This window comes from Symphalangus syndactylus, chromosome 8, assembly GCF_028878055.3.
Source record: "Symphalangus syndactylus isolate Jambi chromosome 8, NHGRI_mSymSyn1-v2.1_pri, whole genome shotgun sequence".
Classification (NCBI taxonomy): domain Eukaryota; kingdom Metazoa; phylum Chordata; class Mammalia; order Primates; family Hylobatidae; genus Symphalangus; species Symphalangus syndactylus.
The window spans coordinates 26,481,432-26,506,152 of NC_072430.2; the positions used below are offsets into that span (position 1 = coordinate 26,481,432).

General features: G+C 52.5%; 1 protein-coding gene across 4 annotated transcripts in view; it reads left to right on the forward strand.

The window, feature by feature from the left end:
* TTC7B (tetratricopeptide repeat domain 7B) overlaps window positions 1-23,845 on the forward strand; it is a 278,705-nt gene extending 254,860 nt beyond the window's left edge. For all 4 annotated transcript variants that reach the window (XM_055288412.2, XM_055288413.2, XM_055288414.2 and 1 more), the window contains one exon: window positions 22,845-23,845. In XM_055288412.2, coding sequence (XP_055144387.1) covers window positions 22,845-23,066 — 222 coding nt within the window. In that variant the 3' untranslated portion in view covers window positions 23,067-23,845. The remainder of the gene's footprint in view (window positions 1-22,844) is intronic.
* The last annotated feature ends 876 nt before the right edge of the window (window positions 23,846-24,721 follow it).

The following is a 24,721-nucleotide window of genomic DNA, read 5'->3' on the forward strand; positions in this document are numbered from 1 at the left end:
TAGGGCTGTAGGCACATATTACCACAACCTGCTAATTTTTTAAGTTTTTTTGTGGAGATGGGGATCTCACTGTGTTTCCCATGCTGGTCTCAAATTCCTGGCCTCAAGCAATCCTCCCAACTCTGCCTCTCAAAAGTGTTGAAGTTACAGGCCTGAGCCACGGTGCCCAGCCCAGCAGTTTTTTAATGTAGATGAAACAGCCTCCTATTGGAAAAAGATGCCATCTAGGACTTTCATAGCTACAGAGGAGAAGTCAGTGCTTGGCTACAAAGCTTCAATGGATATGCTGATTCTTTTGTTAGGGGCTGATGCAATTGGTGACTTTGAGTTGAAGCCAGTGCTCATTCACCATTTTGAAAATCCTAGGGCCCTTAAGAATTATGCAAAATTGACTCTGCCTGTGCTCTGTAAATGAACAACAAAGCCTGGATGATGGCACACCTGTTTAAAGCATGGTTCAATGACTATTTTATGCCCACTGTTGACACCTATTCAGAAAAAAAGATTCCTCTCAAAATATTATTGCTCAGTGACAATGTAGTTGGTCACCCAAGAGCTCTGATGGAGCTGTACAAGGAGATGACTGTTACCTGAAGGTAGGCTTGAAAGCCTGCTAACACAGCATCCACTTTACAGCCCATGGATCAAGGAGCAATTTAGATGTATATAGTGATTCCTCTGATGGATCTGGGCAAAGTAAATTGAAAACCTTCTAGAAAGGATACAGCATTCTAGATGCCATTAAGAACATCCATGATTCATGGGAGGAGGTCTAAATATCAACATTAACAGGAGTTTGGAAGAAATTGATTCTGACCCTCATGGATGACTTTGAGGGGGTCATGACTTTGTTGGAGGAAGCAACTGCAGACGTGGTGGGAATAGCAAGAGAGCAAGAATGGAGCCCGGAGATGTGACTGAATTACTGCAGTCTCATAAAACTTGAATGGATAAGGCATTGCTTCTTGTGGATGAGGCAAGAAAGTGTTTTTGTGAGATGGAATCTACTCCTGGTGAAGACATTGTGAACATTGTTGAATTTAGAAAATATATCAGCTTGATTGATAATGCAGCAGCAGGGTTAGGGAGGATGGACTCCAACTTTCAAAGAAGTTCTGCTGTGGGTAAAACGCTGTTAAGCAGAATCACATGCTACAGAGAGCTCTTCTGTCCAAGGAAGGGTCCATCAGTGAATCTTATTGTACTCACTGTTGTCTTATTGTAGGAAACTGCCCCAGCGCCTCACTTTCCAGCATCCACCACCCTGATCAGTCAGCAGCCATCAACATGGAGGCCAGACCATCCACCAGCAGAAAGTGTGTCACTTGCTGAAGGTCACATGATTGTTAGCATTTTTTAGCAACAAGATATTTTGCAATTAAGTTATGCACTTTTTTTAGGTATAATGCTATTACACACTTAATAGACTACACTGTAGTGTAAACACACCTTTTATTTGCACTGGGACACTGAAAAGTTCCTGGGACTTGCTCAATTATGACATCTGATTGATTGCGGTGGCCTGGAGCTGCACCTGCGGTAGCTCCGAGGCATGCCTGTGTCCTTCAAGCTTTACCTTTAAGCATCACATTTACTCAGTCACCAGTTATTGATTCAGCATAGCAGCCTCCTAGGATTGTTGGAGGGATTAAACGGGATGATACATGTAAGATAATGTAGTTTGAGTCCAATACTGGACTAGGACCTGAGGATGTAAACATGACTCTATCCTAGTCCCTCCCCTCTGGTACGGAAAGTCTATAGGGAGAGACGTTAACATATACATGTGAGTATAAGGGTTGTCAAGGAGACTCTGATAGACAGATGTGCAGGGTATGGTGCGGCGGGGGTTGGAAGGGGAGGTGTGGGTCCGTGCTCGTGATTTGTGGGCCAAGTGCTGGCAGCTGAGTAGAGGCGCAGACTCTCCCACAAGTGGGAAGACAGGTGGAGTTGACATAGGTAATAAGCCAGCTTTTGGAGGTATGCATGGGACATTCGGGGAAGTCTGAGTGTGGAAAGCCTAGTGGATGATGGAATGGAGGTACTGTTCGTTTTGTTAGGTGGGATATGGTTACATGGTTATATAAGGAAATGTCCTTATTTTTTAGAGATTCATCCTGAAGTATTTAGGGGTAAAATGTCACAGTGCCTGCAATTTACTTTAAAATACTAGTCCTTGCCCCCAACAGATGAAGCAGATACGAAGAAGATGAACGGTTGTTAAATGTAGGTGGTAGGTCTAGAGATGTCCATTATGTTAGCTGCTTTTCTGCAGGTTGGAACTTTTTCAAGATACAGTTTAAACAAGTGAGTGAGCGTGATCAGGTCTGCATTTTAGAGAGATTGCTCTGGAAGCTGTGCAGGATAGGTTAGGTGAAAAGTAAGAGACACTAAGGTCTGGACTCAGCTCATCATAACCCGTTGACAGTCCAAGGTGGGAGTATTGAAAAGGGAGACTTCACAAGGGTTGTTGGGGGAACCAGAGGGTTTGAGGCTGACTCAGGCACATGGTTCAGGAGCCTGGATGGGTAACATGCCTTCACCAACATGAGGGGACACAGAGGGAGGGGCAGGTACGGAATGAAGGGTGATGGCAAGTCTGGTTGGCTGTGTGGAGGTGGGCTGACCGGGGTTTTTCCTGGAAGGGTTGCCTCTTCCAGCCATGTGGCTGGGTGGGTCTGGAGGTTGGGGCATGGCCAGGCTGGGACAATGGGTTTGGGGGCAGCAGCAGTTGGTACATGGTACCCAAAGCTATGGGAAGAGACAAGACTACCTGAGATATAAATTCCAGAGAGTAGGAAAGAGAAAGGGCCTAGGACAGAACCCAAGGAGCACCCACGTTTGGAGAGCAGGAGGGAAATGAGGCTTCTGAGGACAGGTCGGTTCTGATGTTCATACGTTTTTTCAGTCCACCTTGCTAATCCCAGCTATGGCAAGCATTTGGGGCTGGCTCTGCCAGACTCACCAATCCTCCTGTTTCCACAGCCCCACTCTGCTCTCAGCTTAGGGCTGTAGCCAGCCCTGTTCCTTGCCATGGTTTATGTGATGTCCACCAAGCCACTGTGCATGGGAAGGGTCTCAGCAAAATCACTCTTGGATAAGTGTCAGAAGCAGAAGTGGCTTGAATTAGAGACGGCTTCCACAGGGAGGAGCTGGGGCCCTTGGTCAAGTCATGTCGATTCCCTGGCCCTCAGTTTTTCCTTCTGTGTGTGGGGACGATGGTGTTCATCCCACCGGGCTGTGGGAAAATTAGATGTGATCACATGTGTGAGCCAGAGGGACTTCAGTGGTGTCTGACAACAAATGCCGCAACTTGGTTTTTAGGAGAAATGTGAAGCGTCCCCTCTTTATGCTTGTTTGAGACCTGATTCTCTTGCCAGGTGTCCATCCCTCAGGGGACAGTGGGTGACCCCAAGCCCATAACAACAGTGACTGCTCCTGAAAGGAATCTTGGACGTGCACACACTCACGCACACATGTACAGTATGCCTGGGGTCCACCCTTGCCAGTTCAGTCTTGATTAGATCCAGTTGAATGCTCTGGCCAGCGACCTTCTGAGTGAAGCAGAAGTTGCCGGCCCAGCCCCTCGGGGGAGCCAGTGGGATGCGATGCTGTGTCTTTCTTCATAAACAGAGGAGTGGAGCATGCCCACTGCAGGAAATGGCCCCTCCCCTCAGGGATTGGTGTCCCTGCAGGTTCTCTCTCATTCTCTACATCAGGGCACCCCGCACCACACAGATACATGGGGCCAGAACCAAAGCGCAAGTGAGTAATCCCTGCGGGGATCTCCCAGAACAAACTAGAAGCAAAATCTGCCTCTTCCTGAGGACAACATGCATTTTTCCAGGCCTTTCAAAGCAAGGCAGGTCAATTGAGTTATAATTGGCTCTCTAATTAGAACTCCCACAAGCTGTTAAATTCTTTACCTGCTGCCTGGTATATTACACAGAGGTGACAAATCTGCTTCTGCCTTTGCAATGATCAAAGAAAGCCAGCTAGAATCTCACCTTCCTTGCCGCCAGCAGCCCCCACCAGCTACCCCTACTGCCACTCAGACGCCCACACACCCACCAGCAAGTATGACATGGACACAGCCCAGTTTACAAGGAAATTGGCTGTAGGGAAATCAAGCTCAGAAGGCTGTGTTGCTGAGCCACCGTTTGGAGGTTGAATGGGAGGAGACAGAGCCTTCTCATTTTTCTAGATGTGGGAAGTGTTCTGAGGATGTTTCAATGATACTTTGAGCCTCTCCTCATTCTGTTGTTCTGTGATAGAAGAAAATGTATCTCTTTTCCCTTTCTGAATCCTCAACACTGAAAAGGATAGTATTTTTGTGTTGCTCCCCTCAACCATCAAGACAACAGTGTGCTTTGGATGATGGAATCAGTGTGTTTCGCAACATCCAGTGTCACCTGTGTCTTCTGTGTGGTCTCTGCTCTAGTGCCAGTGCCTCTTGCAGGTCCTGCTGGTTCACAAGTGCATGCAGTGCAGCTGGAGCCAGTATGTCCCTTCTTCTCACATCTCCCTGGCTGCACCCACAAAGACATCATATCAGTAGCTTGGAATCGGCCATGATGGAAGTGTTTATACCATGGAAATTGGCAAGCGCCACAAATCAAGGCTTTTTTCTCTTTCGGAGAGGCAGTTTGCTGACACCACTGGACTCAGATGGTTTGAACTGTGATGGGGGGAAGGCAGGCACAGGAGATGGGAGCAGAGTGGGGAGAGCACTGGACATTGGCAGAGAAGAACAGTGCCAAATGGCCCTGACCCGGGGCTCCTGGGGCACATGGCGCTCAAGACACAGATCTGATGGAGGTTCTCTGCCATTCCAGAGGGACGGGGGCCAAGGGGGAAGGAAAGAGCCTTGGAATTGCCCAGGATGGTGGCAGGAAAGGTAGCACGGTGGGGAGCGTGCATTGTGGAGCAAAAGAGCCCCTTGTTTGAATTCTAGCTCTGCCATACACTGGCAGTTTGTAGGACCTTGGCCATGTGGCCGTGTGATTTAACCTCTGTAATACAGAAGTGAATTCCAACCTAGCAGCACTGTCATACGAGTTCAACATGGTTCTTAGCACCTGCCCAGCATATAGGATGTACCCGGCAGCTGTTAGTCTACTGTGCCTTCCCTTCTCCCAAAACAGAGTGGTTGTGAGAATCGTGTGTGTTGTGAGAATCATGTGTGTAGCACAGAGGCTCCCACCGCAAGTCCATGTAGGGTGGGCTTTAGGGCCTCGTAACAGATCTGCCTCTTCCCTGTTCTCTAGAGAAGGAAAGGGCCTACTTTTCCACCTAGTGTCCCAATCTGAGAGCCAGGGGGTGCCTAGATGGGTTGCAGGGAGGCTGATCTCCTCAGCTCCTGAGAAGCCAGAGCTGCCCCACCAGTGCCCTCTGGCTGTAAGCAGCCACCTCTGTGGCCCCCTGGGCACAGAACTGCCACTACATTCGCAAAGACTCCTGTGAGCACTGCAGAAGCAATATGTGCTGTTGCTTTTACTCTTCCAGTTTCCTGATCTCCCTCCAAGTCATTGTTTAGCCTCCGACCCTGGACCCATTTTGTGAACCCCTGCAAGGGCTTCTGGCTTCTGAGGAGGCTGGAGATGCTCCTTGTTAACTGACCCATACATGGCAGGTGGCCAGGTGGATCCTCCAAGCTCCACGTTTGCCCGGCCTGGGTAAGCGGTCACATCACTGTGCCCTGCCGGTCACAGCTGACTGGAGGTTTTGAGGAAATGGTTCTATTCTTGATATTGAATTATTCCATATTGAAGTGGTAACTGATAAGAGCTCAGTTATATAAGGAAAGAAGGTGCCGGGCTGGGTCTCTGCCGTCACCCAAGCATCATTTCCGCGCCCCCATGCAGTTTCCCAGGCGGCAGTTGCTCCCCTACAGTGTTCCTGCCTGTCCGCTGTCACCTCTGCTCCAGCCCTGGGCCTGAGTTTGGGTCCAAGCCCTGGGGTCCCTGGGGAGAAAGTTTGTAAAAAACTCCAGGAGTGAAGGTCCCCATTTCTGGCAAGCTGCCCATTTCTGTTTTCCTCGCTAACCAGTGTTTGTCAGCGCTAATGCACTGGAATCGCCCCGCGGTGTGAACAGAGAGGCCAGCAGGGCAGAGAAGCGCTGGCCGGGGAGGCCCCCCGCCCTTTGGGGTTGTGAATTCTCTTGTTATTTGTGGAAAAAAATTTTCCAAGGCCTATAAGTTCCAGGCCTCCCTTCATCAGAAGGTGTCTTATCATTTCTGTTTGTTCCTATTTAAAAATGGAAAAATAGTGAATGCCAAACCCTGGCAGTGATGGGGGAAGCCACTCGCCAAAATGACCGGACTCGCCGTGGCAGGTAGTGAATCATCCGGCCTTTGTGTCACACAGGGGTGTGGAAAAAACAGTTCCTCTCCAGCTGCTGCAGAGCAGTGCCTGGGGTGGGCTTGGCAGGGGCAGCCCTAAAGCAGAGCCCATCCTCTCAGCCTGCTGTGTGTTGAAGCTGGGACTTTGGCCTGGGGTCGTCCTGGCAGCTGTTTGTGTCGCCAGCACTCTCCATGGAGATCTAGATGGGGCTTACCTCCCCAGGCGGCCTTCACAGCCAGGGTCTGGCAGCCTTGCTGAGGACCACCTGCCATCCCCCACCCAGGCAGCCATGCCAGGCCAGAGGGGCACCCTGGAACGGATGCTGGCCTTCCCAAGTGGACCCTGGGCTGGACGGCAGGCGCGGCTGCAGCACAGCTGGGAGATAATACCCCTTCCACAGTCATCTATCGAGTGCCAATGGTATACCAAGAATGTGCCGGGTACTGCAGTGACTTTTAGCCAAGGAGCGCTTATTGAGTGTCTACTGGGTCCTCAGGACCACACAGGTGTCAGGAGATGCAGCGATGAGCCCCTGTCTTCAGAAGCCTGGCAGCTCTTCTCCTCTGCACCATTGGTATTTTTGAGCTTTCCAGAGTTTCCTGTAAATCCAATCGCCTTCTAGAACTCCCCACTAGCCCATCCTCTGTCACCACTCCACTCCGCTGCCTGCCTTTAGTGAGTCAGGGAGAAAGTTGGGCTGCACTGCTCAGTGAGCCCACGGTCTCCACACCCCAGGCAGCACCAGAGCAGGGGCACTTCCCCCACTCCGCCCGAGCATAGGCAGGGAATGGGGTTCCAGGGCTGCCATCTTGTTTGAGCTCAGTGTTGCTGCTGGAGGCGGGGACTCCAGCCAGGCCTCTGCTCCTGCAGGCTGAGTTGCCAAGGACCCTCCTCCAGGAAGCCCTCCCTGGCTGCGTTGGCCGCTGCCACTCAAGTCCTAGAAGAACAGATACACACTAAGGATACAGTAGGTGCTTCAACAAATATTCCTTGGGTGGAAGATTTCATCAAACCCTAGAATTTTCAGCTGGAGATCAAACCCTGGAATTCGCTGCTTCATTTTCTTGATTAGAACACTGAGGCTGAGAGAGAAGCCTCTGCCTAAGTGGCAGTTGATGGAGGTCACACAGCAGGTGTGGGAGCATGGCCCTCTGCCCCGCATGACTTCTCCCAGCCCCGCTCTCCCACAGGGGGAGCACACCTTCAGCCCTTTTGCTGAGATAACTGGGGACAGGCCTTTGCTGCCGGTGTTCAGTGATAAAAGGTCAGCCCTGAGTACAGTGAGGCCCTCGCAAAGGGATGAGCCCCGCCCCGCCCCACCTGAGGACAGGTGGAAGCAGAGGGCAGATGGGGCTCTGTCAGGGTCTTTGGGAAAGAGTGGGGTCAGAGTTTCTAGGACCTCCTGTCTCAGGCCGTGGGACTCTCAGGAAGCCTCCCCCTGCAGCACTGCAGTGGCCACATGGGAATGGCCTCCTGACCATGGAGACCCTCCAACACTTCCGTGTCTGACACTTCCCCCACCAGAGCCCTGTGGTCATACCCCTGCCCATGTCCCCCCCTTCCCTGGCTTCTGGGGGAGCTCAGCCTCTGCCTGGGCCTGTTCTTCTCCCGTGTGGAGGCAGTGGTCCCAGGACCCCAGGGAAAGCCTGTGCCTGCAGCAGGGCCAAGTTCCCTCAGAGTGTCCCTGACGCCTGCATCTCCCCAGCCTGGCGCACATGGCCTGGGGCACAGCGCCACCTTCCCCGATGTGCAGTGCACTGGCTTCCCCAGAGGGCAGGGGGGGGTCTTTGGGGGTGATTAGCACTAAACTTTCCACCACAAGGATCAGCTGGGCCGTGGGGGAGTGCCGCCTTCCAGGTTGCTCTGTGCTGTTGGCCTCTGCCTGACTTGTTGTTGGGGAAGATAGGTAAAAATAAGTCAACCAGGGAAATGTAGAAATAAGTGAATAGGAGTCTCTTGCCCATTACCAGTGGAAAAGCACCAGCAAGAGGGGCTGTGTTAGCACCCACAGAAGACACTGGCTGGCGTGCAGCAGGCCCCCCAGCAGCAGGACCCAAGCTTCCTCCCTCCTATGAGCTGACAGCTACCGCCAAGTTCCGGCCAGCCTCTGAGCTAAAACTCACTGCCTCAAAGCATGTGATTTAAATGGCAGATGGGGGAGGGGAGGCTGGAGACTCTGGAATGTTACCAAGGACTGCCTAGGCTTCAGGGTAGGGGGGATGCCTGGTGTCCCCATATATTGCTGGGGACCCCAAGGCTTCCTCCTGTCTCCTCTCCACCCCCACAGGGCCCCCACCCAGCCTGCGCTACCGCCAGTGGACCTGGCCTTCCTTTCTCGCTGACTGTCCTTTGATGTTACATGGGACTTGCTGGCCTGACACTTTCAATTAGGTCAGTGCACCACGCAGCACGCCGGAGGTGCTTGTGCTGGCGCTCCTGTGAGTGTGTTCGCTGAATTTGTGAGTGCTATGCCTTAGGCTGCAGCCGGCAGGGAGCTCACGTGGACCCCGGGGCACCAGGATTCCCCATCACCCTCCCCTGACGGGTCCCCGGCGACCCTGCCCGCAGCAGCACCCAGGTGCATGGACACAAGGGTGACCAAGTTATTCCACTCCCAGGGCTAGGCAGAGGCAGCTCTCAGCTTGCCTTCATGCTCTTTTCGACGGAGAGGGCAGATGCCTCCCTTGGTCTTTCCAGAGCTGAATTCAGAGAGGAGCTGAGAGATGACTGATGTTGAGGTCAAGTCATCCTTCTATTCTCACAGCCATTTCTCCCTCTCTTTCCTGACTCGCAAAATCACCACACCATTAATCCCAAGGGCAAGGAAAAGGACTCTGGGTTAGGCGGCTGGGCTGGAGACACAGTCGGCAGAATGGCGCTGGTGCAGGTTGCAGGGAAGGGAGCCGTGCTATCCCCATGCCATCCTGTCCTCCCAGCAGAATCCAGACTGTGAAGAGGCTGCTTTTTAGATTACCCTCCTGGACCCCTCAGCGGGCACGGGATAGGGCAGCCATTCTTCAGGTCACACAGAGGGAGACATCCCCATCAAACACCCCCCCTTTCCTAGGTCCTCTTATGTCACCTGGGTCCCAAGATCCCGTGATCTGGCTCACTGGGAATCTGGCAGCCACCAGGTGGAGGAAGGGCCTGCGGTGCCAGGCAGACTGACAGAGAACAGCAGGGAAGTCAGCTGCGTCACTCTCATGTCCTCGGAGCTTCTCCCCCAGGCTGGTATAGGGAGTGCTGAGCCGTGGGGTCCAAAGTCAGCTGACCATCAGGGAAGGACTCTTGAAATGTGTTTCCTGGTCCCTAAATGCCTGCTACCCTCTCTGGAGATCTCAGTAATCTGCCATGGAGCAGAGAGACCTGAGCAGGTCTTCACAAAACCTGGGTTCTGACACCTGACGTCTACCTGGCTTGGTAACTGAACCAGGTACTTGGCCTCCTTCTCCTGACCTGGAGTGAGGTACCCTGTCACCACTAAGACCTCCCAGGCAGGGCTGCCGAGAGCTAGGAGCCTGCCCCAGATCATTCAGGTGTGATCACTAAGAGTCGATCCACTCCAGGAAGAATCAGACCTCTGTTCACAGGAAGCTTTTGGAGCAGAAACATCAGATCCTATTTGAAGTTTCAGCTCCTCCTCTTCAGCTGTGTGGCCATGAACCAGCACCCTGACCCTGAGCTTCTGCCTTCTTCTTTGTTTAAAGTGGGGAGAGCGTCATATTGTCTCTTTTGGAATGGACTCCCCCATCCTCCTTCCAATAGGCTTTGCTCTGTGGCAGATGCTGGGACTACACATATGAATGACTGAGGCTCTGGGGCAGGACCCACAGCAAACCAGCCCCTCCAGTCCCGAGCCTTGAGCGAGGGCAAGAGCGTGGCCCAAGTGACAGCCTGTGCCACTGAGTTCCCCGCACCTGGCACAGCGCCGGGACATTGGTGCCAGAACACCCACGGGTGCTCAACGAATGTCTGAAGAGGGGAGGAAAGAACTAGAAACGGCTTTGGTTGGAGCAGAGTGAACAGAGCCCCACCCCCGGAACCCAAACACCCAGATGCTGTTCCTTACTCACATCCGTGCTCTTGGCGGGACACTTACCCTCTCCGGGCTTCTGTTTGCCCTCCTATCAAATAGGACGGCCGGTCCTTTGGGGAATGCTCTAATGCCCTGCTCACTGCAATCCCGACCACCCTCTGGACACCTGCTGCAGAGTGGGTGGGGGACTGTGGGGCTTTGGGGCTCAGAAGCTGCTGGCAGATGGGCTGCGGTCCCTCTCCGGATGTCCCACCGATTGCCAGCAACTGTTCTCTAAAAGCCACCACAGCCTGTGGATATGTCAGCACCAATGCTGAAGCACCCAGTTTCAAAGAAATTAGGCCAAGGGGAAATTGGGGGCCAAGTCTGTGAGATTCACACAAGGCTAATCAAGCCCTTTGGCTTCTGGCCAGGCTGCCGGCACCCTAGCTGCTGGCGTTTACTGCCTGACAGCCCATTACTTTGCACTGCTAATTGCAGAATAAGCTCCTCCAGAATATTCCAAATCATCCTGGAAGAAAGCAGCTTTAAGATTCTGCCAGTCAGATGCTTTAAAAAGAAGACAAAAGTCAAAGCCATGCTCATATTTTCCTGGGGCTTAACAGAGCCTTCATCTGGACCCACAGCCAGGTCTTCTTTGAGGAGCTATGTTAAGCAGCAGAATTCAGGCAGGTGGGGAGAGTGGGCGGGAGGTCTGAATCCGCCATTCCTCCAAGGCCCCAGAGAGGGAGCATGCGCTGTTCTGGAAGCTTTCTTCCTATCCTGAAGGCCCATCAGGTGGAAAGAGAAGGGGGTTTTCCACGTGGTTCCAGAGGACTCAGAGAACTTCAAAGTGTGAGGATTCGATGAAAAGGATAATGAGGGCTCCACATTTAACCAACAGTTCAGACTGTCCACTCATGGTGTGGGCTGCCTAGGGAAGTCACAAGCTCCTGGTCCCTGAAGGGGGCGCTGCCCATCAGGGACAGCAGCAGGGGCTGTGCGTCGGAGAGCTGAGGCCCAGGCACCCCCCTAAACCCTGAGGAGTTCTGCTTCCATAGCTGGTTGGCTGTTGGCTTAGAAAAATAAGAGGTTTTTTGAAAAAATGAGTATTGTTTCCTTCTGAGTGGAGTTCAATGCTGGAAAGGCCTGAACCCCAGGAGCTGCATTTCTCCAGATAAAATGTCTGACCTGGAAAAGGGGCCCCATGAGAGCGCAGCCCCTGCTGCCATCAGCTGTCCCGGGTGAGCAGAGGTGCTGCATCTGGGGCTGCCTCTGGCTGTGCTACTGCCCGCGGTCCCCCCAGTGCTCTAAGAGGGCGTGCCAGGGGTCTCCCCTGCTCCCCGCTGGAATACTCGGGACACTCCCTGAGGAGGAGCCCCCTGGGGGCGTCTGGCCTATGCCTAGACCACAGCCCCCAGTCCCTGCCTCAGACAAAAGCATCACTCCCCTTCCTGAGGTTCTTTGGGTCTCAGTCTTTTCTCTGGGGCTCCACACCCCTATGTCTGACTGGGACTGGCTGCTGGTAACTGGGGGCATTTGTTTGGCTAACTTGAAGGGAGTGAGGAAGCAGCCACCCTGTTTCGGTTCTGACATTTGAGCAGGGAGGTGGGAGCCACGGGGACTGGAGGAGATTTGCCTTCCGTGTTCGACCCCAGGCCCAAGGGAAAAGGTGTCCGGCCTGGAGGCCAGGCTCCCGCTCATGTCCTCTGGAGCTCTCCTTCTTCATCTGAGCGGGCCTCTGTCAGAAGGACGCCCTTCTTAAGGCAGCGTGTCCCCAGGAGCCGCGCTGCAGGTGCCTTCCCTCCTCCTGCACTGCCCTTCTGCGTGGGTTCCTGGACCAGCACGTCAGCAGCCTTTGTAGATCTGGAGGTGAAGTGGCCACATGAATGTTCTATCCCCACCTGAGAGCCTGGGGTTGGACAGGATTGGAGACCACCCGGCGACAGCAGCAGCCATCATGTCACTGGGGAGAGGGCCGTGTGCAGGCCCCGGCCACCTGCTGTGTATGAGGCTTAGATGGGCACAGGCTGTCAGGAAGACCTAGGGTTGGCCTTTGGGGAAACTGGGTCAGTGCTGAGTAAAATGGGCCAAATGAGTAAATCAGCCCCACACCTGCCCCTGCCCAGAACTTGTGACCTGCTGAGAGGAAGGTGGGCCTGCCTGGTGCCCAGAAGGTCCTTTAACTTGCTCTTGACTGGCCTGGTGAGGGGCTGAGTGAGTGGCAGCGTGTGAGTCCCACCCCACGGTGGAGCTCTGATGGCCAGAGGTGTGCAGGAGGTGTGGGGCTGTAGGGCTGGGGATGCCTCCCCTCAGCCAGAACACCGGGACCTGGCCCCTGGGGAGCTTCTGGCCTGGGGAGGCCAGCCTTCTGGCTGGTGTCATTAGCTAAGACACACACACTTGGCCCCCTGGCAAACTGGTGCCATTTCTAAGCACTCAGAACAAACAGAAATGAAACACAAAACAGAGCCCCATAGAGACCAGGCCTCACCCAGAGCTTCTAGAATCCAGGTGGAAAAGCTGGCACAGCCCCACCCCACCCACGCATGTTTTCAGTTCCTTTTCAAGGCATTGTTGGAAAGCGGGGTGGGGCTCAGGGCTGCCCCCTCAGCTGTGCCCACAAAATGCTTGTACTCAGAACTGACAGTGCCTCTGACACTTGCCAGAGAAGAAAGGGCCGCCCGGGAGGAAAGGAGGCAGGGGCAGCCCTCAGCTCTGTGTTCCCAAGCTGCTCCAAGGAAACCCTTTCAAAGCCAGTCTCCTGTGGGCTTCTCAGAGTGGTACTGGTTTGCAGTCTATTTATATTCTGATTTAAAAGAAAAATATTTTTGAAAACACCACCGCTGCCACCCTGCTTCCCTCTGATCAATGGCATCCTCTAGAAGAAAATGCAAATTCCTGAGAAGCGGTGACTCACGTGTGCTGGTGTTTCTCATTTCATGCCTACATTTCAGCGAATGCAGACGGCCAGACCAACTGTGCTGCCGCTTATGGGAAGGGGCTGGAGCTCTTGTGGGGTTCCCATTTTCCTTAGGTCAGGGAACCCACTCTTAGGGGCCTGGTGGGCTTCCAGAAAGCCTAGTCTGCCATGGACATAGCCCCTGACAGGACAAGCAGAAAGCAGCTGGGGTCAAGGGCAGAGTTGGAGCACTGTAATCGGAGTCTAAAACTTGGAGGCTGGCCCTGGGCCAGGCCCTGCACCAGGCTTTCCAGACCCAGCCCTTCAGGAGCCTGCCATCTAGCCCCACTCTGTGTCCAGCAGGGTCAAGGCCTTGATCAAGGCTGTTCTCCTCTCTGGCCCCCTGTTTTCTCCTCTGTAAGAGTGTTGGCTCTGTGGGTGGGTTCTCGGATTTTCTTAGAGAGCAGTGTCAGATCTGTGGTGTACGAGCAAATAGCCTGAGGGGAAGCCATACAGCCCACTGGGCTCAGCTGGGAGCAGCGCATCTTCTCCCAGGGGGTGCTCTCATCCCCCAGAGACCATCGTGCTAATGCTTTAGTAAGGAGAGGAGGCTCTGAGTATGCTGGCCTGACTTGGGAACATAGACAAGGGTGACCTGAGGCCAGAGCTTTCTTTGGGACTTCTCCTTCCCTACCACCCCACAGCATTCCACACCATCCCTCCTCCATCCCTCCATCTATCCAGCAAGCATTCTCCAAGAGCCTCTTCTGTACCAGGCCCTCTCTAGGTGTCATACATGCAAAGACAAATCATGGTGGTCCTTGCTCTTAAAGAGGGAGACAGATGGAGGTGAAGAGTCAGCCAACTACTGGCATCATGGAAGGGCCCCCCCCCCTTCAGAGTCACTAATAGTGTCAACTGAGGAATCAGGAGGTTCATACATTTGCAGAAGAGACTTCATTTCTTACAAAGTATTGCAGTCTGCAGGGTGACCTTGACTGGCTGGGAAATGTAGCCTCAGGCAGAGACCAAAAGCAAGCACTTTGAGAGAGGCGAGGGTGGAACAGGGATTTATGTGGAACTGGTTGGCCAAGTATACATATTCAACAGGTTATAGGAGGAGCTATGAATATTCACAAAAGGGGGATGTGTACATGTGTGTGATAAACAAATATGCAAATTACATGCATCCCATGTTCACTTTAGGGTGGAGACATAACATTTAGGTGCATTACAGTTCGGTCCTATACATCAACAGATGAGGCAGAGGCAGGAAGACACACAGTGCTCAGCCTCTTACTAAACCAGTCAGAACCATCCTGTGGTTGGTGGTCTCTTGTCCAGTCAAAGCTGCAGTTGCAACTTGTGGAATGGGAGCTCAGTTAGGGTCTGGTGGTAGGTGAGCTGAAATTGTTTCAATATTGCTTATCTCAAGGCCAGTGCTTGTTTAGCTGCTAGAGAAAAAGAAAAACCTTGTGGCAGTTAGAAGGCAGTGTATTCTTTCAGGGATACGTGACTTAACCCTTGCCTGGCGTGGTCTTAGGTCTGGTTTATGATTTGGTATCTTATCACACAGCGAGTCTGTTCCATCAGTTGTATGGTCTCTAGTTTAACAATGGTAATGAGAACAGCCATAATCCTAATATTGCTGAGAGCAGCCACCCACTGAAGGCGTACAAATGTGCTGGGCGATCTGCTAAGTGCCTTGCAAACTTGCAACCTCATTTAGTCGTTACTAAATGAGTTAGTCCAACTAACTCCCCCCTTGGTTAGTATTTCTCCCCATTATGCAGATAAAGCAGCTGACACTCAGAGTAAGTTGTCCAAGTAAACAGTGGAGCTAGGATTCAAGCCCAGTCTGCTGGGGTGAGCCTAGGACTCACACCCCCAACCTCCACGCTCCGCTGTCCCAGAGAGCACCATGCCCTTCCCCTGTGGCCAGCCAGGTCCCTCCATGCAGAAGCCACCAGCAGCAGCCAGGGCCTGTAGCACCTTTCAGGCCCCTCACCTACACCCTGAGCCCCCAGTGTGCCATCTGTGGCCAGCACAACTGAAGCTCCGGCCACAGCCAGCTCAGCAGCACTGTCATCTTCCCAAAGGGAGACAAAGCTGGGAAGATGGGCTTTCTACCCCAGAAGCTGCCACCGCAGTCCCTGACACCTCACCATGAGGAGGCTGTGTGACTTTGTTCAAAAGTCGTGGTGGTGCCCGTTCGGCTCAAGTGGCCCCAGCAGCTCAGGTGGGCGCTGAGCCATGGGAAAAGCCACTGATCCTGGTCCTCAGCCCCTACCACCCTTGCCTTTGGGCCTCACTCCCTCTGGAGGAGGAGGGGCCCCACTCCACCAGTGAGGTTTGACCTCTACCAGCTGCACGAGCGGCTGACTTGCAGATGCTGAGAAAATCCTTCACCCTCTCCATGGCAAGCTGTGGTGGGTCAGAGCACAGGCCCTGGACCAGGCAGACAGACCCATGCTCAGTCCGTGGTAGCTTTAAACAGTATGCTGCTCTCATCAAGTTTCTGGGTCTGCTCATTTATTCATTCTGCCCCAAGTTACTGGCTCCTTGCCCTCCAGGCACTCACAGCAAAGCCTAGTGGGGGAACAGAGATAGAGATAAGCCACCTCAATTAATGTGGCACGTATCACACAAGACGGTGTCAAAAGCACTTTGCAGTCAGCAAAACATATACTACATTGATCATAATGCCTTGCACATGCAAAATTAATAGAGCCTGGTGATCCATGAATTTGTCCTCCCAGGTTTACTTGTGTTTTTGGAGAGGCCACCTGGCAACACTGCCTTAAGCCACCCATACCCTCCTCTACCCCCTGCAAAGGGTAGTGGTGGAGTTTCTGACCCAGGAGCAGAACAGAAAGATCTTTAAGTGCTCCAGTACCATCCCTGACACTAGACTTCCTACCCGTCAGTGGCCCTGGTGTGGCCCAGCAGGCTCTGCAGAATCCAGGCCGGCTGTGTTGTGGTGAGGGACAGCTCGCTGCTTTCTGCACTAACACTGCACTGCTGCTCAGAGAAGCTGAGAGCACTACCTGCAGGGGGGCCTGCCCATCAGCCACGCCCTGGCGTAGAAAGCACTCGGAGTGGTTCACCTCCATCCCTGCTGCTGAATGCTTGATTTCCAAAACATTATGCCTGGGGAAAAGCAATAACCAGGTAGACCAACTGACTCCCGCCCAGAGCTGGGCCACAGGACTTCTTTTCAGCAATGGCTTCTCCTTGGGAAGGATGCTTTCAGGGACGTTATCTCCCTGTACCTGTACCCTTAGAGGGACAAGCAGTGGTCTGTGATGTGCTCTTGAACCCAGCAAAGGGCTGACTTTGCTTTTGTGCAGAGTGCCATGGGGATGTCCAAAATCTCCCAAAGGAGCTTTTTTTTTTTTTTTTGTCTATGTCACCTAGGCTGGAGTGCAGTGGCACAATGATAGTTCACTGCAACCTCCACCTCCAAGGCTCAAGCAATCCTCCCACCTCAGCCTCCCAAGTAGCTGGGATCACAATGTGTACCAGCACACCCAGCTAATTTTTGTATTTTTTTAGTGGCGACGGAGTTTCACCATGTTGCCCAGGTCAGTCTCGAACTCCCAGGCTCAAGCGATCCACCTGCCTCAGCCTCTGAAAGTGCTGGGATTACAGGCGTGAGCCATGGTGTCCAGCCTCCAAAGTGGCTTCTGTCTTACAGGCTTCTGCCTCAGAGGATAGTGCAGGCCCGCCCTGCTAAGGGCCTCCTACACCAAGGCTGCAGCAGGAAACCTTGCGCACAGGAGCCTTCCAGGGGCTCTGGCACAGGCGCCCTTGGGGTCTGGCAAGGTGTTTAGCCCCTGGGCAACAATTAAAAGCAAAAGCCAGGAAGATGCTAATTGCTCTGAAACTGGCCAAGTCCATTTCATCTCATTTGAAATAACAGGTTTAATTTAATCTCTTATTGCCAATTTGGTGCATCATCAAGATCCTATTTGTACAAAACACCTGATTATGATAATTACCAGCTTGGGAGGCAGCCTTCATCTGTGTCTGAAGAAAGGGACTAATAAGTTACTTCCTCAGTGATTTGCCAGCTCTCTGAAGCTCAGCCCCAGCCGGCTCCCAACCCATAGTGGCTGCAGGAACACCAGTGCTGGGGAAGGTGGAAGTCTGTATGCGCATCCTCTCCACACACAGGGGAGGGGAGAGGGCCCGGTATTAAGGGCACACGCAGCACAGCTGCAGGCCTCAGCTTTGCCGCTAGCTACCTGTACAAGGGTTGTAGGCAGGTCATCTGGTCTGTGAAACTCAAGCCCCAGCAGCACTGGCTCCTGGAGGTGAGAGAGGATGGAACGAGACCTTAATGCTTAGTGCCGTTGGTGATTTGCACTGGACCCTGAGCTCTTTGAGAGCAGGCCTGCGCTTACCCACTCTATCCAGCACCTAGCAATCACTTGGTGGGTTTTGTTGGGTTTGATATGGGTGCAGGGAGTGGCAGGTTATATGGTAATATATGGTAATTTGTCGTCATTGGAATCTGCCTCCTGCAGGCTGATGGCTGGGAGCAGGAGCTGCATGCTGCTGGGCAGCGCTGCTGGTTGGGGGCAGTGTGGCCGCCTGGCTCTGCAGGGATGGGGTGCATTATGGCCTCAGGCAGATGGACAAGGGCTCTAGCAGGAAGGCCCCAGGCTGACCAACGGCAGCTGGGAGGCAGGAGCGGGCTGGGGCTGCATCCTGCAGAAACACGTTGGCTGACAGACAAGCCTGGCTGAACCCAGGGAAGGTTGGACCCAGCTGGTGCTGACGACAGCTCCATGCCAGCCTCAGGAGTTAGGCCTTTGATCTCTGGAGGAGAGAGCAAGCCGGGCCCCTAGAATTGGAAAGGACATGAGGGCTGCAGTGCAGAAGAGCACATGGAGCCCAGGGAAGGGAAAGGAAGGAAGGTCCCTGGCCAGCACTGTGGGGCTTGGGCGGTGTGTCACTCCTGACAGCAAGACACAGCCAGGTCCCTGCCACCTCTGGCCCGTCCTCTAGCTGTGCTGGCTCCAGGCAGTGGCTCTGACTGCAGCTGGAGCTTGTTCTGGTTGATCCCGTCATGGGCTGATTTCTGAGCTGCTCCTGGCTCACTGGGGAGAGGCCTATTTTTCATTCCTGTGCCAAGCCTGAGCTGGCAGCCCCTGGCAAGTCTGTGATGTCTCCCTAAGCAGCTCCAGCTTTAGGAATTAATTCCACTGAACAGATTGCTCAGGAAGCTTCAAGGTCATCTGAAAATGGCAGTTCCTACGTTAGGACTACAAGTCCAGGTAAATGGGCTGGAAATTTCCAAGCCAGCAAGAACCCTAGAACACCAGAGCACTGCAGAGGCTCTTAGTGGCCAACACGGAGGGTGCTGGCTCAGATTAGCCCCTCGGGGCTGGTTCTCTGCAGGACTTTTGAGGGCAGGTAGACATGCCCCTGCCTTATACCCTGCAGCCCCCACAGATGGCCAGATTCAGTGGCCTGTCACTTTCTAAACAAAAATCCCAGCAGGAAGGGACTGGTGGGTTCTCCCCACTCCAGCAGGGTGCTGAGACCAGAGGCCTCTGCATCCCACTGGGCCGAGGCCCTGGTCCTCTTGGTCTCCACATCTCACCCATCCACTTTCTGGTGGACAGAATGGCCCAGTCCTTTGGCTGTGGCAGCCTTCCCAAGCCTCAAGATCACAGCTGTCCTGAGGCAAGGAGCCCTCTGGTCCATGAGCAGATATACAGGATGCCTCTAAGATGCAGGCTGTGCCTTGGAGAGGAGCAATTTCCCAATCATAACATGGGAAGGAGCAATAAAATCAGCAGTTAGTGGTCAGAGAAATGAAAGTGAAGACACAGCGTGGCAGATGCACCTTTCCTGTTGCTTGGATGTAACTGGGTTATTGCCTGAGTGCCCTGGGGCCTGCATTGAGAGAGCTCCACTGAGCTCTCCTCTGCTGGCCCAGGGCTTGCCTCTTAAAGCGACAGAGGCAATGTGGACCAGGTGGGAAGTATGGGCAGCTTCAGGACCAAGCAGACCTGGGCAAGGCTGCAGCTCGATGTTGATTGGCCCTGGGACCTGGGGTGAGAACGTGGCCTTTCTGAACCATGTCTTCTTGTATCTAAAGCAGTAGTAATAGGAGATGAGCTAGCTACAGTGCCTAGCGTGGTGCCCAGAGGGGAAAAACCCTCCACTTGGAGGAAGAAAACAGCACGGGGCTGATGCTATGGTGGCAGAGCCTAGTGGGACCTGAATTATATTCTCCACCGGCAACAAGTAAGCACAGTGGCTTACTGCTCATCACCTATTTGCTAGAAGCATTCAGCATGTGTCTCCCTGCCGGGAGAGCCACTCAGAAACCTGTTGTGTGTATTCAGTATCTTGGTGCACCAAGAAAGCCATGCCAGGAAGGCGTGTGACGAGCTCCTTCCATAATCTCTCCAGACTGCTGCTCACGGCTGCTACCCAGAAACCTCCGTTCCCTTGTGGTTACATTGGAATGTTCTAGGGTGAGCACAGGTGATAACCTCCCCTTAAAGAAAGGGGGCAGGATCTCATTCGGCCTCACGTCCTACTGAGTACAACCTGGGTGGGTGGCCTCCCATTTGTTCTGCTGGCCTTTGAGGTTGGGAAGCGAGGATGTGGAGTTGTCAGATTCCCTCTTAAGGAGGTCCAAGGTAGTCCAGAGCACGGTCCTGGGAGATGGACATGATTATTTGCCACCCCCAGCTGGACTCCGCACCCAGAAGCCCTTCAGGCAGGCACCAGGAGTCAGGAGGTGTGGCTCTGCAGTGGCCTGCTACCCTCGGCTGTTTGGCCACCCCGGAACCTTCTCTGGCAGATGCCATCAAGGACCTGGTCATATGCAGGAATTCCAGCACGGACACATGTTTGGATATTCATAAGAAAAGAAACATCAGGTGTTTCTGTTGTGTTCTTTAGAGGGTAGGGCTGACCCTGGAGCCTGCTGTTCCCAGCCAGGGGAGGGCAGCCCTCTCTACCTGAGGCAGCGTGGCCTCCGCCTCCTCCTCACCCAGGAGAGCTCCCTAAACTGCCTCCTCCTCCCAGAGCTGGGGGTCTCCTTCCTCCACCTTCCACTCTGAGCCTCCACAGGGCCCACACACTGCCCTCGGCCATGGGTCTCCTTGGCTGTCACCCCAACCACATGCTCCTCCTGGGTGGACACCCCAGCTCCCCCATTGGGGGCTTATGGAAGTCAGGTTGTCTGTCAGGCCCTTGGATGCTACTTCAAGGCAGGCACATTCCTGCCGTCACGCTGGCTGGTTCTGCTCCTGACAGCCACCTGCTGCCCTCTTGCCTGTTGGTGAAGCTGCGGCCTGTGAGCAGGCTGGGCTGCCTCGTGAGTGACATGCTCACACTGCCTAAAGCGAGGGCAAGGCTTTATTGGGAGATTTAAGATGAGATTTGAAAGAGCAGAGGGCCATAACTCATTGCTCAGTGGGAAGACTAGACATTGTAAAGATGTCAGGATTCTCCACACTCTCCAAGAGAGGTAACGCAAATGCAATTTGACTTCTAAAGGGAATGAAGAAACTGATTTTGAAATTCATCGAAAATAGTACAGGGTAAGATTGTCCAGAAACATACTAAAAGCAAGGAGCAGTGAGGGAAAGCTCTGACTCTACCTATTAAAACATGATTTTGGGAGTAACAGAAATGAAAACTGTGGTGCTGTTCCTGAAGTTTGATATTGTGGCTTGTTGGAAAATAGTGGAAGGCCCCTGATTCATGTAATAATTCACTCTAGGATGGAGGCAGTGCTTTATAGAGTGAGGGGAGGGAAGATGAGCTAGTTGGTGTCTAGCAAAGTAGGAGGAATCCATCACTCTGCCAAGATAAAGTAGTCATCTACTTAAAAGAGGGAAAATTAAGATAAATGGAATTGAACATGTGTCAGCTCTTTGAAAGGATTACTTTCTAAGTTTTGAAGTGGCAAAAAAATCATCAAAGATCAACAAATTTAATTTTTCAACTTAAAACTTTTCAAAGAAAAGGATCTCAAAAGTCAAAGAATAGGCGGGGAAATTATGGTAGCAGATGAATAGCAATCTTACGAAAGGCTCCTAAACAAAAGCATGGGAAATATTTAACCTCAATGGTTATTAAAGAAATATAGATTTCAACAAGGAGGGACATTCTGCACGTATGACATTAGCAGAAATAGAGTCATGATAGAAGGTGGCAGGTGACCAACCACAGAAACTGCTGATGGCTGAAAAAGTGAGGCAACCTTTGGGGATAAAATTTGCAAAATGTTTGGGGAATGCTAAAGAGAGTCATATCCTCTTACCCAGTGACCCTACTTTGGGGAGATTTGCCCTAAGGGGAGGATCTCCAAATAGTTGTCAAGCCCGTTCCACTGAGCCTCCCCCAGGGCCACTAAAAGGAGCCCATGGGGGACACTGGACTCCCCTCCCCACCCCCCCCAAGCTGTTCCTTTTTGTCTGTTTATACATAGACTGTGTGGGTGTTCTCAGTAAGATTTCATTTAACCAAAGGTTTTCAGGGATACAAAAAGGATTGGAAATCCACTGATCTAAAGAACAAAGAGGGGCTTTCTGGAAAGGTGTTCATGTCTGTGCGATTCAGAACAGCAAAGAGATTGGATGTGACCTAAATGTTTCTCCCCCGAGGGAGAGGTTGAGAAAGTGAGAGTGTCCATTGGATGAGAGAGTACACGCTTCGCTTATAGAGGTGCTCACTTGGAAACGCGATGACGATGAAATAGGTGGGACCAATGGGTGCACCCCAACCAAGGAAAACGAAGATGACAGCTGGGCACAGCCTGGGGCAAGCAGGGACATTGAGGTCAGGGCCTTGGTGGGGGAAGGGGCTGTGAGCAATTTAAAAACTGTCATCATCATTCTGATAGTGTAATTCCACCAATGATGTTTCTTTAGGTTAAAAAAAAAAAAAAAGATGACAGGCCGGGCCCGATGGCTCACACCTGTAATCCCAGCACTTTGGGAGGCCAAGGCGGGCAGATCACGAGGTCAGGAGATCGAGACCATCCTGGCTAACACGGTGAAACCCCGTCTCTACTAAAAATACAAAAAATTAGCCGGGCTTGGTGGTGGGCACCTGTAGTCCCGCTACACGGGAGGCTGAGACAGAAGAATGGCGTGAACCCAGGAGGCGGAGCTTGCAGTGAGCTGAGATCGCGCCACTGCACTCCAGCCTGGGCGACAGAGCGAGACTCCATCTCAAAAACAGAAAACAAACAAACAAACAAAAAAGGATGATAGTCCCGTCCCATGCTGACGCCACGCTGGGTCAGTGCAGACTGCGGACTTCGAATTAGTTCATTCATGGTTCTTAAGTTTTCAGATGAACCATATGACATTGCCATTTTTATATTCAAAACATGGCTGAATATTGGCAATTTCATATTAGTCAGCTTGGCGACTATTTTGACTGTTGCCCCTGAACCCAGGAAATACTGGAGAACTTACTATGGGCCCAGCCTAATGGTGATATATTCCCGGCTCTGAGGAACTGACTGGAAACTCAAGGACAGGTAGGTTGCAGAGCTCCTGAAGCCTCCATGGCTGACTGTCTCTCTCTCTCTGACCCCTCCAGGCCCTGATCCTTCACCAGCTGGGCCGCTACAGTCTGGCGGAGAAGATCCTCCGGGACGCGGTGCAGGTGAACTCGACAGCCCACGAGGTCTGGAACGGGCTGGGCGAGGTCCTCCAAGCTCAGGGCAACGACGCGGCGGCCACGGAGTGCTTCTTGACAGCCTTGGAGCTGGAGGCCAGCAGCCCCGCCGTGCCCTTCACCATCATCCCCCGCGTGCTCTGAGCAGGCGCCTGCCAGCCTCACCTGCCGCTCAGGCCTCAGAGGCCCTGCCGGGGCACCAGGGCTTGTCCCATCGCCCCAAGGGGATGAATCTGCCGCACTGAGGCCAGGGACGAGTGTTCAGTGGGCCACAGTGAACCAACCAAACCAACCCCGAATCATTGCTCTCGCCACGTGCGTTTCTCTTGTTTTTTTGCCAGCCCAATGATAGTTTCTGAACCTATTAACATTGTTCAAAATGGATCATGTGCCATATTTTGTTAGTTGACATCTGAGTTTTCAGTAAAATGATTATGGAATTAATCAGCAAATGTAGAAGAATATATTCAAAGTTAAAATTCAGTGGCATCACAGATTATTTTTATCAGAGCTGTAAAGCAAACAACTGTCCTCTTCTCTCCACCACCCCTCCTGCCCCACCTTGGCCCAGAAACCAAATGTGAACTTCCTGTTTCCCACCTCAGCACTAGTCCATGCCAGGATACCAGCTGACAATTTCTTGGTTTTACTGTCAATAATTGTACCATGTGATCAATTACTGTCCTCATTAGAACAAAGCCTGAGTCCGAGAATATTTATATTTTACCAATATATGCCTGTTACAAGAGAAGGAAATATGAGTTATTTAAGTTTAACTTTTTTATGTGAATTCAGAGTTTATTTATCGAGGGAAATATGTACAAAGAAGCTTCAAATGGAATATTTACCGACATTCCTTATACATGACAGACACTTGGCTACATGGGAAGATGATGTTAATAATAAAATGATTTTTAAATGGACTCATAGCCTGTGTCATTCGTAAAAGCTCAAAGACCTGAGAAAGGCTTAGTTCCTGGGGTGGGGAGCTGTCTGTACCTGGGGGCCCACTCTGGACACGTCAGCCCTTGACACTAGAAAGCCTAGCCTCTCTTTCCCCACTTATTTTATTTTTATTTTTTGGAGACAGGGTCTCACTCTGTTGCCCAGGCTGGAATTCAGTGGTGCGATCACAGTTCACTGCAGCCTCGACTTCCCTGGTTCAGGTGATCCTCCCACCTCAGCCTCCTGAGTAGCTGGGATCACAGGCGTGCACTACCATGCCCGGCTAATTTTGTTTGTTTGTTTTTGTAGAGACAGGGTCTCACTATGTTACCCAGGCTGGTGTTGAACTCCTGGACTCAAGCAGTCTTCCCGCCTCAACCTCCGAAAGTGCTGGTGTGAGCCACCATGCCCGGCCATCTCCTCACTTATAATTTGAAGATGATCCTTAGGTAGGGACGTGTTTCCTGAGTCCTCAGCACCCAGGCCTCCTTTTTGCAGCAACAGCCCTGGTTTTCGTTTGGGAATTCGCCTTAGCTCTCCCCTGATGGGGCTTTGGAATTGGAGCCTGCAATTCAGGCCTGCCCAAGCAGCCTCCTGCACTCATGGGCCACAGAGGGTCAGGAGTGAGCATGTGACCTAAAGGGGTCCAGTCAGAGTGGGAGCCACAGGGAAGGCTGTCACTCTTTCCTGCTGCCTTTCAAGCTGAGAAGTGAGGCTGGAACTGCAGCAGCCCTCTTGCCACCATGAGAAGAAGGTGTAGAGGTGTTCGAGCCAAAGTCCGAATCCCATAGAGTAGACAGCAAGACCAGGAACCAGAGAGAAACTGAGCAGGTATCCACAGTCCCTCAGGGACA